This window comes from Nymphaea colorata, chromosome 5, assembly GCF_008831285.2.
Source record: "Nymphaea colorata isolate Beijing-Zhang1983 chromosome 5, ASM883128v2, whole genome shotgun sequence".
NCBI lineage: Eukaryota > Viridiplantae > Streptophyta > Magnoliopsida > Nymphaeales > Nymphaeaceae > Nymphaea > Nymphaea colorata.
In genome coordinates, this window is record NC_045142.1 from 23,667,343 (window position 1) to 23,682,079 (window position 14,737).

The following is a 14,737-nucleotide window of genomic DNA, read 5'->3' on the forward strand; positions in this document are numbered from 1 at the left end:
ATCATGTTAAATTTATTATTTACATGAAATGTTACATGGTCTTCTTGTAAACCATGAAAAACCCAACATGGTGCATCTCATTTTTCATGCAACCACAATAATGAGGAAGTGCAACGAAATATTAATTAAATTAGACCTTTTTTCACACTTTTCCTAATAATGTTATCGTGTGGCTTGAATCAGACTATTTTATTTGAATTTTGGGTACACAAAAGAAGTATTTTATACTTTTAAGTTATATATATATATATATGTCTCATTATAACAAAATGTTTCCATTTTTTTATACTTGAACTTAACATTTAGTTGGCGATTTTAGTTAGTTAGAGGGAAGGTATAATAATTTATAAGTACCTTATAATTAATTAATTAATTATTTGCTATTTGGGTCGGCGTATTCATTCAGCAACTCTTTTGGAGGGCCGTCCATCACGACTCGTTTCACCCCACGTTATTTCCTTAAAAACTTACGGAAAAGACGAAATGCCATTAAAGGACCCAGCTTATTTTTGAAATTTCTGGATCAAAGGAGGGTCACCATAGGTATTCGTTAATAATCGTTTTAAATAAAAAGTAGGTTCCAACTTTCCTTAAATGCGAAGGAAAGGGGTCTACAAGAATGAAATGAGAGAAAAACCCAAAAGACTTGGCGTTATGACTGGTAGTTTATGATGATAAGATCTTTTTGGTGAGAATAATATTTTTTTTAAAAAAAATTCTCCATATTCCAAAATTGACAGGAGACTTATTATGCACATTCATTTTATTTATTCCTCTCTCTCTCTCTCTCTCTCTCTCTCTCTCTCTCTCTCTACATTCAACATCTCAACAACTAATTTTTGATATTATCCAACTAACAAAAAATTACAAAACTGCCCTCATTTTTTAGGATATGGATAATAGCATGTTTAAATGGACCTAGGTCGAGTTTATTATAGATCTTATTTGAGTGAGTAGAAGGTTAACAACCTAATGATCCATTCAATGGTCTCGATTCTCCTTGCTCTTGGAGTTTTGATATACATTGGGACCTAAATAGCATTGAGTATGCTTGTCCATTAGAGTGTCGCGATTATGATGTTTTATAACTTGTGTGAATAATACACATAAGAATCGAATAGATGATGTGCCTTTTATGTGTTCGCATGTTCGGCCGATTTTGCTACACCATTTGAGGCAACATTAGATATTAAGTGAGATTAGCATTTTTTTCTTTAATTAGATTCGTCATTAGAACGTATGATATTAGAATCAGAATCGTAGATATGGATATTGGTGCATGGGGTCTTGACTCAGCAAGATTGGATCTGAGTTTGGGAAAGGTATTTCGAGAATCAAGTTCGGATTTCAAAATTGGACCCGGGGGACCGTATTAGTGAGCTGGTATGCTGAACAATTATGCAGGTGGATTGGATCCGGCGTTGAAGGTTTGATCACTTTTTGCTTGAACCAGACCCGATTCTGGCAACAGCTTCATTGTTTCTCATTTTATTATCTCGATGTATAATTGGGTTGCGTGCACATCCATAACCGGACCTCCAACTTTTGATATCCGTATCCGAATCATCTGGAAGAGCTAACGGCCATTGATTGGTGATGTTAAATCTCAGCCGTTTATCTCAACTTGGAAGTCAGATGGCATCCTCCATTAGGTGACTCAGATCCACGTCAATGTGGGACCCACAGACGTGGCCCAACTCTTGTGACTCCACCCCTTTCGGGATCCACCTAGACAATGGATTCGGACCCGATAAATGGGGATGTCAAAGCGCGGGTTTGGATCACATAATAAACTGATCTCGGGTTTTGTGTCGGCAGACCAATAATTGCATATGGATATGATCCAACTCAAAAACCAACAAAAGCCAGTCCAAGTAAGTAATCAAATGGATCCAGATCCATTATGGTCCAAAGGAACTTTCTATGGAATTACTTTATTTCATTAAAATTCGGGTTAGCTCTAGCAACCGACGCAGGGAGCTGGGGTTAGGAAGTCGCAAACGGATCTGGATTTAGATTTGCATTTGATAACTACGTATAGCTCTATGTCATTGTCATCCATGCAAGATTAGCTGGGTAAACCGGGGCAAGGTCCGAAACTCAGCTACGTCGACCCGGGTCTGGATCCTGATCTTAGAGGTATCTGGACTAGATAAGAGTAAACGATGGGTGGTTGTCCAGACGTTTGACCCGAACCTGACATTGACATCTCATTTAATATGGATCTTTTACACGGAAAAATCAACTGGACCCCACCAGTGGATCAAGATGAGCTTTCAAGCTGGACCTCGTTTTCCGTTATTGTTATTCATTTATTTATTCTTCTATTTTTTGTCGAATTAGTAGCAGCAGCTAACCGGATCGAGTAGGGCAGTCTCATTTATGAATTTAGTTTTTATTTTATTATTATTATTATTATTATTATTATTATTATTATTATATCTTAAACTGGGTTTAAGATAATATCGGATTTATCAATTATTCAAGAAACCCAACTTTATCATATTTTAAAACTTTTTTTTTTATTAATAAGTCTTGTCACGTTTAATTGTGATAAAACGATGTTATCTTCACAATACCTATTTTATTAACTATTATATTGTTTTCAATAACTATATTGGCATTTAAACACTTCATTAAACAAGGTAACATTTAGATGGCGTTTGATAGTCTCGTATTTGAAATCATAAGTTGATGAAGCATTTAATAAAATAGATTTCATATCTTCGGCTAGCAAATATATTTTTGCAAAAAAAAAAGCCAATAAAATTTATGTTAAAAAAATCCCAAAAAAATATGGAAATTAAACTTAATCTTAATGCTTTATGCTACAACAACAACCACAACAATACTTACATCACTAGTTTCTACTATTGGAAAATATGGCATTGCACAAGAAAATTGTTGGTTGTCAAATTTTACTATCCAAATTGCCATATTGTAAGTAAGCTTGGGCATCAGGCCGCCTCAATCGGGCCTGATTCGGCACGACTTATTTTTAGATTATTATTATTTAATAATAAAATATTTTATTATTAAAAATATATTTTATATTCATAAGTTTTTATTTTTATATTAAAAATATTTTTTATTTTAAAGCTTAATTGTAAGCAACCAAGTTGAATCAGACTTGCTCAATGACCATAAATGTGCAGAGAAGAAAAAATACACTGACATGAAACTGTGTGCTACCACTATTGGCCCCAAATAAATTGCCAACTTGAGAAATATTAAATGTGGAGACAGCAAAACCTAGAAATTTAATGGAAACTTTATTGCACAAGTTAATTTTGGATAATGACCTTTCCTGTCACAGATGATTTTAACTCTAAGAATGGTTTCACTCAATTCTCATGTGAAACTAAATTTATGTACTTCTAAAAGTATATACTTTTTAATTTTCTTCCCTACCGATTTAAACCAGTATTATCAGAAGAATCAGCCTAAATGTGTTAATTTTTAACTATTTTAAAAATATTTTAGGTTTTTTAATTTTATCTTATTTTTATATACTTTTCACTTATTGTTTGTAAAAAGTGAAGTCTGCCAAGTTGCCAACTTATTTTTGATGCATTATCAGGATCATAACTTGTAGTAGTTTAGCACATTGTCATGAGTCGCATCAATAAAACTTTTATTGACATTTTTTTTCCCTATTTGCATGCGCTTCTTCTTTTGCATCAATGAATGGTTGAATTCTTATAGGCCTGTTTGGATGACACCCCAAAACAACGCGGATCTCGTTTAGCCGCTAAAATCATGTTTTTGGAGTTTTTGGGTGTCATCAAAATTGGATTTTCTCAAACCCAGTTTTGACAAAAGCTGATTCTGTAAAAGAGAGTGACAAAACTGGTCTTCATCAGATTATTTAGAAACCAGGTTTTGGTTAAGTCATAAAAAAGGAGTTTTAAAACTCATTAAAAAACTTAGTTTTTATAAAATCAAGTTTTCACAAACTAGATTAAATGAGGATATAATCTCCCTCAAGGGGCATAGCATGGCTAGTTGGGATATGAGTCTGTATAAAGGCAGATTTTTAGTTCAATTTTCGTGGGCGCTATGTTCCTGTGTCTTAAAATGGTAGGGCACGGTATCCAAGTTGAAGGGTGCAACTGTTGCTATCGTTGATACCGACGCAACCCAGAACCCCGAAGGCAAGGAGAATGGAGCGGGTGCTTCGACCCTTGTTTCGGGTGGTGGGATGAACCTCTCGGTCACCCAAAAAATGAGGATATAATCCAAATGCCCCCACATAATATTTGTTGTTCGTCGAATCGCCAGTTTTTGGCGTTATTGTATAGCATGCTTATTCCCTATTCTAAAACCCTCACCATGGCGCTTTTCAGGTCATTTTCAGTTCATTTATTCTTAAATTGTAATAAAATAGAAATAATATCTTACAGATAATATTTCAATGTTTTGCAAAGTTTTCAAAAGAAGCATAATTTGTCATCCAACAAAAACTAGGTTTTAGAAAGTGAAAACCTGGTTTTTGTCATCTAATCTAAACATGTAGACCAGGTTTTTAAAACTCACTAAAGAAATTAGTTTTTATAAAACCAAGTTTTCACAAAAATATTTTTTTTTTTCAAGGTGTCATCCAAATGCAACCATAGTGTTTAGATGAGATTATCATCCAAATGCCGCAAAAGTATTTGCCATTCATCATGGAATTACCAACTTTTCGCATTATCTTGTAGAATGCTTCTTCTAGTGGCCGAGCTACATTATTGCTGGTTTTCGACATCGGCTCTAAAAAATTACACTATTTGCATGCAAAAAGTTCATTAATTTTCAGTTTTTTACATACGAGTTCCCTTTAAGATTTGAAATTTACACTAGGAGTGCCCTTCACCGAGAAATTTCTGCTCTGCCAAGTGGCTTGTTCCCACTCTAAACCATAGAGGTTAGTCAGTCTAGGTGGGGGTTTACCTTTTAAAAAGCAAGTCCTGTTGGTTCTTAAGGCCCTGTTTGATGGCAGATAAAAAACTTAGAACGATAAATTTGCCATTAAAAAAAATTTATGGTAAGAAGTTGGACCTTAGAGGGTCCATATATTTCAGGAGACTAATTTTTCTTGTGTTTGATTTGAAAGTAAAAAGTCCTACAAAAATGGCAAGTTTCATCCGATTCACAATAAAATCCTTGTGTATCAAACAAGGCTGGTTTCATTCCAATAATTAAAAAGTTATGTGCATGAAATAAAAGAGATAGAAAGTTTGAGAGATTGTTTACAAAAAAATTTATACTTTCAAGGATAATACTATATTTTTAAAACTTTGTATATTTTTCAAATTTTTTATAAGGCAAATTCAATTTTTTTGAAATTTGCAAACAGTTTTTTTTTTTTCTCTCTCTCTTCATGTGAGCAAAAGGAATCCCACCACCTGAGTGACGGACCAAAACTTCCCTTAATCTTTCTTCTACTTTTGGAGTATAGAGTTGTTTCGGGATTCGAGTGGCATTGGTCCTATGGTACACCTTTCGACTCGATCGCCATGCAAAAAGATTTTTTTATTTTTCTTCACAATCCCGATGAGCTATGGTTAGTGCAAGCCCCTGTGTTCATTCTTGTCTCCACCCTTGTTATATGTCACCAATAACAGTACATTTTCAAAATTTTAACGGGAACAAAAGTAATTTGTCCAATGTTTGGTAAGGGACAAATTAGATGTTTTTTTTGGTGAGAGAGATGGAATCCCACTACCTGAATGAGAGGGCGAAGCATCCCGTCCTTTTTTTCTACTAGCTTGATTTAGGGTTGTGTTGCGTCCTAGGTGGTATTTGTCATATGATATATATTTCAACTCGAGTTAGTTTGAGTGTTTTATATTTTAGATTCATAGATATGATATGATTTGTTTTTGTTGATAAAACAAAAGAACGATACTAAAATCAATAATCATATCCAACCAAGGATCTTAGATTATCAGACTTTATGTTGATTAACAAACATTTTACATAATATTAGCAACAAGGATTTAAATGATTTTAGTGTTCTGCTTCGGAATTCACATCAGCACGGTTGATTTTACATAAATATTAGCAAAATTTAGTTATGACAAATTTGTTCGATAAAAGGTGTAGTTGTATTTTCCAAACTGATTTTTTCAACTCCTTTTCCTCGCTATCTCTCTTTCCTTTTTTTTCTTATAACTAAAACACACGGTATAATATTATTTTGACAGTAATTTTATTTATTATTATACTAAATGTTGTCAGTTGATTAAAAACCAAAAATGTATTGCTAAAAAACATTTGCCATAGTTTACTATGGAGCAATAATTCATTGTCCTTCAGCAATATAAATTTTTTTACTATGGTATGTGTATATATATATTTGGTATGTCCTTATGAACAAAAAGACCTCTTAATATATATATACATATATATATATATATATATACATATATATGTATATATATATATATTTGGTATGTCCTTATGAACAAAAAGACCTTATAAATTCCAATCAAAATAATGTTTTTAACAAATAGGAATTGTTCATAAATAATTATTTAACATAAAACAGGTCTTATCTTAATATTTGATTTTTGTATATAAAAATTTATTTTTATTATTATTATTATTATTATTATTATTATTATTATTATTATTATTATTATTATTACTACTTTCACTCATCTCTCTCCCACTGCCAACAGCCTGTCGGAGTTCCTCCAAAGCTGCGTCATGTGACGGAGCTCTGATCGGCTGGCGATGGCGAAGGAGACGGTAGCTGCTAAAAGAAAAGAAAGAGACCGCCGACGGCTTGTCGGAGTTCTGCCAATGCTATGGCATGTGACGGAGCTTTCATGGGCTGGCAACGATAAGGACGAGCTACAATGGCCATTGGAATAAAGGACGGAGATGTAAACCATCTCAGCTGGTCGTGATTAAATATATATAGTGGGTGAATGTTGACACTAGTTACTGAGTTAGGGTGGCACACGAGTCGAGTCGAGTCGAGCTTTGAGTTTGATCAGCTTGAGTTTGACTCGGCTCCAAAAGCTTGAGTTCGGACTCGAAGTTGAGTTCAAGTCCTCATAGCAAGTTTGAACTCAAACACAAAATCAAGTTCGAATTCGACTCATTCAGGCGTTAACTAACACAAGCATCAACACGAGTAACTCGAATAACATGTGAAAATTTGTTTTTACTTTAAAATTAAAACTGGTGAATCGATTTTGATAGTATTATATAATATACCGATTTATGAGTGAGTCGAGTTTCTAAAACTCGAGTTCAACTCCAGCTTAATTTTTAGCAGGTTCTAGTTAACCACGAGTTGGTTAGATAAAAAAATAAAAATAATAAATAATGCAAATATCCATACCTCTTTTTTCTTTTTCTTTTTTTTTTAAAAAAAATCATTAATCGTATCACAACCACCTGGTTGATTATTCATAGAATTCTCATTATATATATATATATATATATATCACGGACTCAAATTATATATACGACGGGATTCAAAATTACTAGCTGTGTCGGGCGGCTTGGAGCGAGGGATTTGTCGTACTTGCCCCTCAAGTTTATCGTGAAATGTGAGATACCCGTCCGGCTCTCCCCCAGAAAGAGAGAGAGAGAGGGATCGATCTCTGAGTTAGGGTTCCGTAGCCCTTTCAGGTGCTTCTCCTGCTTTCTCCATTGCTCGCGGGCGCAGGAAGGAAGGTAGGGTCTCAATACTTTTCTTCTAGCGATCTCTAGAATTAGTTCTTTTCTTTCTCAATTTGAAGTGCGATCGTCAGAACCAGATACGGTGTAGGGTTTCGTTCTCCTTCTATTCAATTCTCTGAAGGAACTGAATCTTGACTGGCTACTTCCTGTTGTGTTCCTTTGTAGGTTCCCTGGTTTATTGTTGTGCTTGCGTTCGTGGACGATATTGGCTCGGAAGAATACGAGAATTTAGGGTTTTAGGGCAAGGGAATGAACCTTTCTTGCAGTTGGGGATCTAGGGTTTTGAAGATTGTTGAGGGATTGTGGTGAATGTATTTGACTTTGGTTCTGGGGACGAGCCAGCGGCGTTGTCTCGGAGGGGTATTTCATGTCTGTTTTTAATTCATTTATCTAGGTTTTCAAATTTTGGTAGCACGTAGATGGTATTGTGTGTGTGAATTTTTTGGGTTTTGTAAGAGGGATAAGGATTCGAGGAATCAGTGGTTTGGTGATTTCTGCTTAGAATCGGTACACGATCATCTACAGTTTCCTGTATCTGGTTGGGGGGAGAGAAGCACAATGTCGAGCAAGAAAGAAGAGAAAGCGCAGGCTGCAGCCGACCGGATCAAGGCGGCCGCGCTGAACGCCGCAAAGGGTCTCAGCCGTGCTCAGGCTGAAAGGGCGGCCGCAGCTGCCGCGAGGAATGTCAATGCTTATGGGCAGAAGGAAGAGGGGCCGAGTAGATGGCAGGAAAGGAAAGAAGCGAAGAGGCAGATGTATCTGATGAGTACCGAGAAGGCTGTCAAATTGGGGGAGAGGAAGGACCTGAAGCCAGCGATTTCCGCCGGCGGGGCTGCTCAGTGCCAGAAGTGCTTTCAGGCCGGCCATTGGACGTACGAATGCAAGAACGAAAGGGTCTACATATCACGCCCTTCTCGTACACAGCAGCTTAAAAATCCCAAGTTGAAGATGAAGTTTTCAGTTTCATACGAATTGGACAATCCTGATAATCCTCTGCGTGGTAGGGATCAAACAGATGAGCCGTCTGGTTCAGGTGCCAAGAAGGCAGAGAAGAATAAGAAGAGAAGCAAGAAAAGCAAAAGAAAGGCACTCGCGGACTCGGATTCTGGGAGCGATGCAAGTGAAGCTTCTGTATTTACAAGTGACAGTGGCATTTCCAGTGAGGGGTCGTCAGGAACAGAGACTGAATCCTCCAGTGAGGAAAGTAGCTTGAGTTATAGTTCGTCGGAGTCTGAGTCAGAGGAGGGGCGAAGGAGGAGGAGAAGGAAGAGGAAGCAGAAGCAGCAGAAGAAGAGAAGACACCATAGGTATAGCTCTTCAGATTCTTCTGATTCAGATTCTGCTGATGACTCCGACTCAGAAAGGGATAGTCGAAGGAAAAGCAAAAGACATAGCAAAAGGCGATGAAGATGGACCCTCGTCTCCCTACTCTTTATCTTTTTTACTATTTTTCTGCCTTGCTGCATTTGTTAACTGCTTCCTAGGGTCTTATTTCATCTTTCATCCGAAGTTAGTACTGAAGCCTGATCTTTTTTGTTTTTCATTTCCTTTTTATGCTTTTGCTCTGAAATAATGTTGTGACAGTAGTTGTGGATCGAGGGTTATTTTCTCTTCTTCTTCCTGACATTTGCATTGGATCTTGTGAGTGTTAACGTTTGAGAGTTCGAACCCCTCTTTTCTCTGGTGTATCTATGTTTTATCACGATGGAAATCTGTGTGCATAGGAGATAACGTTGTAACATTAGGCATGATTAAAATGTGTAGTTTCCTGTAAACGGTATTCACCCTCTTGAAAGCATTGAATAGTGGCCATTAGTAAAGTAGACCCAGACAAGCAATCCATGATGCTGTTTCTCATATAATTGAAAAAAAAAAGAGTTGGGATTGGATATCTGTTTCTGCAATAAAACATAGAATTGATGAAATTGCCCAAATGCACTTTCTCCCCTACCCAACTAGCTATGCCCCTTGGGGCCACTTATTATTGAAATTAGCTTTTCGTCGTCCGAATCAAAAGAGAAAGCGCTGAATCATCTGATCCAACGAGGTACTTTTAGTGATTAAATCGTTAGTGCCTTGGGGACCTGTCAGAAAACCGGAGATGAATCTCAGTAGGCCGATTCAACCTCACTTTGAACCGCTTACATTGGTTGCTACTCACGTCAGCAAATTCCAGCAGTATGCCGCACCCTTCTATTAATGGTGGATGAAGTGGTCGTTCGAGTCCCCTCACTCCATGTCATTCGTGCATAGGAACACAAACGTGATACAGGTTTTTGCGCTCTTGGATCCGAAGACACAAGGAGGCAGCAATGAGCAGATTTTAGGCTTTTAGCACCAATACCTTGTTTTACCAGATGCAAAATACAAGATTGCAAATCCCAGGATAGATTAGACTCGAGATCCAAACTCGTGCTGGTAGGTACAGGAGTAGATGGCCGGATAAAGGCATGCCTTAAAAGGTCAGATCCTCCCTCCTGACTAGATTCCTTAAATTCCATGATTTGAAAGGCAACAAATTGCTTTAAGATTCTGATATCATCCTGTGTTCTTAAATAAGACGAAACATTCAGGATCTCTCAAAAAATTGGGAATTAGAGCAACCAGCCATGGCTGCTTCAAAATAGCAGGAGAAGGATTGTTTTCAATGAGACGAGTTGATACAGATACCATCCATGATTGTGTCAAACATAGCAAAAGCATGCACATAGGAGAGAGAGGGAGAAAGGGAGAGAGCAATTAGATGATTGGCACTGTATTCATTCCTCATGATTCAGGAAAATAAGGTTCAGAAAATGTTCATCACACCTAGATGTTCCTGCCGAACCCTAAAATTCTCAATGCCATCTACAACTTAAATGAATCAAATTAAGGGAAATGGACATCAGACCAAAACCAAAACTTTCAAATTTGCAATAACTCAAGGCGATGAGACTACAAAAGCAGACGCAGCAAAGTACACTCTTCAGTCAGACCTACGAAGGATCGGTGTGATTCTTGACAAAAAAAAATTGGGCACCAACCGGTCGAAAGAATCAGGCAAAGTGGATGCCAGCTTTCTTAAAGAGAGAGAGAAGGTACAGGAAATCTACCTGAGTTAGTTTTTTAGCCCTCTTATCCTCGAAATCTCCCTGGCTCAAGATGCCCATGATTTTGCTCTTGAACTCGGATTCCTCTGCCCCTTCTCCATCCCCACCATCAATTTCCATCTCCTCGTCCTCCTTTCCACCATCCAGATCTGTACTCGAGTCTCCAGCAGTATCACCCAGGACAGCCACATCCAACATATTGGCATCATTCGACGATGGTTGTGAAATTTGCAACGCCTGCATTGCCTTATAGTTCTTTTCAAGCAAAGAAAGGACGGATTTCTGCCTAAAAATGGCACCCAAAGTTCTGTTCTTCCTGTTGAAGCATAAGCGGATCAGCCCATCCCATTCCTTGAAACTCACGGGAGGGAGTGGCTTCCGAGGCTCGATTCTAACAACAGATGAATCTACTTTTGGTGGTGGCCTGAAATTGTTCCTTCCAACTTTCAAGAGATGGGAAACACGTGCCAGAAGTTGAGTGTTTACTGACAGACGGCAGTACAGAGTATCCCCTGGCTTCGCAACGAGTCTCATTGCAAATTCTCTCTGGTACATAATGACCGCACATCTAAATACAGGCCTGTGAGCCAAAAGCTTGAAAGTAAGAGGTGATGATATTTGGTAGGGGATGTTAGCCACGCAGACGTCAAAATATGGAAGCTCACATTTGAGAACATCTCCCTGTATAACCTACAAATTTAAAAATTTAATATTCTCATCAGCTTCAGTTTTAGGATGGAGAGGACGGCTATGCAAAGACACATGGTAAAGAAGAAAGATGATACATCAAATGTAGAAACCTCCTAAGAAACACAAGAAGCCGAAGCAGGAACATTTTTATTTTCACAGGTGTAGGCACAAAATGGTACTTTATGAAATGATAAAGGGCCCACGGAGTGCATTGATTGACCAATTAAAGTAGGAAAAAACCAGTTACAAGATATTTAGTTCAATCTTGTCTCTCTGATAAGCATGGATGATATGAGCATTAAACCATTTGGATAGATCCGGCATAAGGTCACCAGCACAAATCTTCACAAAACTTCAGCCATAGCGTAACTCATCAAATTATAGACAACCACACGCTAAATGTTAATGCATTAGCCATACCTTCAACTGATTACCAAAACCACTCCCCTGGAAGCGTCTCTGCAACTCCAAAACCATGCGGGGATCCATCTCAACAGCGATGACTGTCTTTGCGACATTCAGAAGCTTACTGGTAAGATTTCCAGTACCAGGACCAATCTCCAAAACTACATCCGTGCTCTTAATTCCAGCTTTTTGAACAATTGTGTCGACCAGCAAAGGGTTTTTCAAGATGTGTTGGCCTTTTGATTTATGAAACTGTATTCCGCCTTGGTAGTGATCTGCCGAAGCTGGTTTTCGTTTTTGGATTTTGCCACCAGCCATTGAAACTATCCATTGAAAGTTCATAGCATAAATTAGCTGGATCGTTACGACAACAAATTTTGCAAATTCATGGTCCTCTACAAGAAGATAGAGTAATTGACAACTACTATTTTTCACTCGTCTACAAAAAATTAAAGGAAAAGCAAGCTGATTTCATCAAATCCAACGAAATCATTGAACTAAAAAAATAACATTAAATTTGATACAGTAAAGAAAAGGTACAATCTGCAAGTTTATAACCCCAATGACTTGTATCTGGATAATGATTCTAGATGAACATAAGCTTGTCAAAGTAACGAAGAGGAGAAACCTCCAGCACCAGACAACAACATAAGATGCATGATGATAAAACAGCCCAATTAAGAACAATGAATTTAGCACTGTAAAGCAAAAATTAGCACTATATATCCCATAAAACTCTCCTATTCGCTTTCTTCTGCAGAAAACTGTACAATTGAAAGAAAGGAACAATTCAGTTTACAGTCTAAGCATGCCAAGCATCAAATTTTGCAGAAACGGGGAAAGAAAAACTAAATTAAGTGGAAAGCACTCGTTGTTTCTTTTTCATGAGCTACAAGTTCACTCGAAAAATCACAAAATAACCTTGTTAAAACTATCAAGCTTCGCTAATCAACCTACCAAATTAAGCGAATACAATTTATGCTCAACCAAACGCCTACAGCCAAATTAAGCAAATACAATTGATGCTCAAACAAACACCTACTACCATCAGCAAGAGCACTGTTTTCCTACTCCTCCATGTTGAGCAATAGCGGAAGCAAGCAATCGAGATAGAGAGAAAAGAGAGTGAGAGTGACAGAAGTGCATCGCCGGCCCTTACGCACAAACCGAAGGAGAGGGCCAACAGCCCTTCGTCAAAGGGGGAGAGAGGGAGAGAGAGAAATAACCACTCATTGAAAGAGAAAAGGAAGCGAAGGCTGCCGGCTGCCGGCCCTCAAGCGAGAGAGACAGATACCTGCGCGGCGCCGGCGGCCAGAATCGAGAGCGAGGGGGCGTCACGCGTCAGCCGTGGAATCGAGAGAGAGGGAGAAAGAGAGATTACTGGAGAGATGCAGGGTTTCGCAAAGGGCAGAAATCCGTTTCGGTCGGTGAAAATCATTCTTTTAAACCTTTTAAACAAAAGAAAAAAATTTATAAAAAGCCCCCTGACAACTACACAACTAGCACATAGGCGCCTAAGAATTTCCAACCAATTCTCAAACAGCCTTCACACTTGTCTTTCTTAGACCATAGCACTGATATCCAGTGGTGGAGTCAAGATTTTGTCCTTCTTCATACCAGTCATATCTGTATAAACAGCTTTGCGGCGTTCAGCGCGGCCGCCTTGATCCGGTCGGCTGCAGCCTGCGCTTTCTCTTCTTTCTTGCTCGACATTGTGCTTCTCTCCCCCCCAACCAGATACAGGAACCTGTAGATGATCGTGTACCGATTCTAAGCAGAAATCTCGACCAAACCACTGATTCCTCGAATCCTTATCCCTCTTACAAAACCCAAAAAATTCAGACACACAATACCATCTACGTGCTACCCAAATTTGAAAACCAAGTACACAGAAAACCTAGATAAATGAATTAAAAACAGACATGAAATACCCCTCCGAGACAACGCCGCTGGCTCGTCCCCAGAACCAAAGTCAAATACATTCACCACAATCCCTCAACAATCTTCAAAACCCTAGATCCCCAACTGCAAGAAAACTTCCTCCCTTGCCCTAAAACCCTAAATTCTCGTATTCTCCCGAGCCAATATCGTCCACGAACGGAAGCACAATAATAAACCAGGGAATCTACAAAGGAACACAACAGGAAGTAGCCAATCAAGATTCAGTTCCTTCGGAGAATTGAATAGAAGAAGAACGAAACCCTACACCGTATCTGGTTCTGACGATCGACCCTTCAAATTGAGAAAGAAAAGAAGTAATTTCTAGAGATCGCTAGAAGAAAAGTAATGAGACCCTACCTTCCTGCGCCCGCGAGCAATGGAGAAAGCAGGAGAAGCACCTGAAAGGGCTACGGAACCCTAACTCAGAGATCGATCCCTCTCTCTCTTGCTGGGGGAGAGCCGGACGGGTATCTCACATTTCACGATTAACTCGAGGGGCAAGTACGAGAAATCCCTCGCTCCAAGCCACCTTAGATTTTGTCGCACGCCTAACAGATAAAGATAAAGGTTATAGTTCTCAATACTCGATTTACTAAGAGAGTTAATGGTTAACAGATTCAAACTACTGAAGGTTAGAGTTCTTACTCTCAATGCTTGATTTACTAAACGAGTTAATGCTTTTGAGATTCAAACTAAGACTAGCCTCATACTTAGTCATATCAATAGATTTTGTCGTGCGCCTAGCAAGATAAAAACTAAAGGTTAGAGTTCTTACTCTCAATAATCGATTTACTGAGAGAGAGTTAATGCTTATGAGATTCAAACTAGTGACTACACTCGTACCAAAGAAAATGTTTGCATGCTATCAGTGTTATCAGTGTTAATGGATTTTTGTCAAAGGGTTGGATTGAAAATTCAAAGATTTGTCTTTA

At 38.1% G+C, this 14,737-nt stretch overlaps 2 protein-coding genes across 5 annotated transcripts; one reads left to right on the forward strand and one right to left on the reverse strand.

Annotated features, from left to right (window-relative positions):
* The first annotated feature begins 7,483 nt into the window (after positions 1-7,483).
* LOC116253939 (uncharacterized) lies at positions 7,484-9,304 on the forward strand. Its single transcript, XM_031628941.2, has 2 exons — positions 7,484-7,674; positions 7,846-9,304. Exon 2 carries the CDS (start codon positions 8,239-8,241, stop codon positions 9,085-9,087), a length of 849 nt encoding a protein of 282 aa, XP_031484801.1. The 5' UTR covers positions 7,484-7,674; positions 7,846-8,238; the 3' UTR covers positions 9,088-9,304.
* Positions 9,305-10,419: 1,115 nt separating this feature from the next.
* LOC116255049 (ribosomal RNA small subunit methyltransferase) lies at positions 10,420-14,322 on the reverse strand. Of its 4 annotated transcripts, none has more exons than XM_050078082.1 (4): positions 14,163-14,322; positions 13,482-13,611; positions 11,880-12,187; positions 10,420-11,459 (listed from the first exon to the last, which is right to left on the reverse strand). In XM_050078082.1, the coding sequence occupies exons 2-4, from the start codon at positions 13,486-13,488 to the stop codon at positions 10,716-10,718; spliced, it is 1,059 nt and encodes a 352-aa protein (XP_049934039.1). In that variant the 5' UTR covers positions 13,489-13,611; positions 14,163-14,322; the 3' UTR covers positions 10,420-10,715. The 4 variants fall into 4 exon arrangements, with proteins under 4 accessions (XP_049934039.1, XP_031486639.1, XP_031486640.1 ...); XM_031630779.2 differs by having other exon boundaries at positions 13,482-13,989; XM_031630780.2 differs by lacking the exon at positions 13,482-13,611.
* Positions 14,323-14,737: the final 415 nt, after the last annotated feature.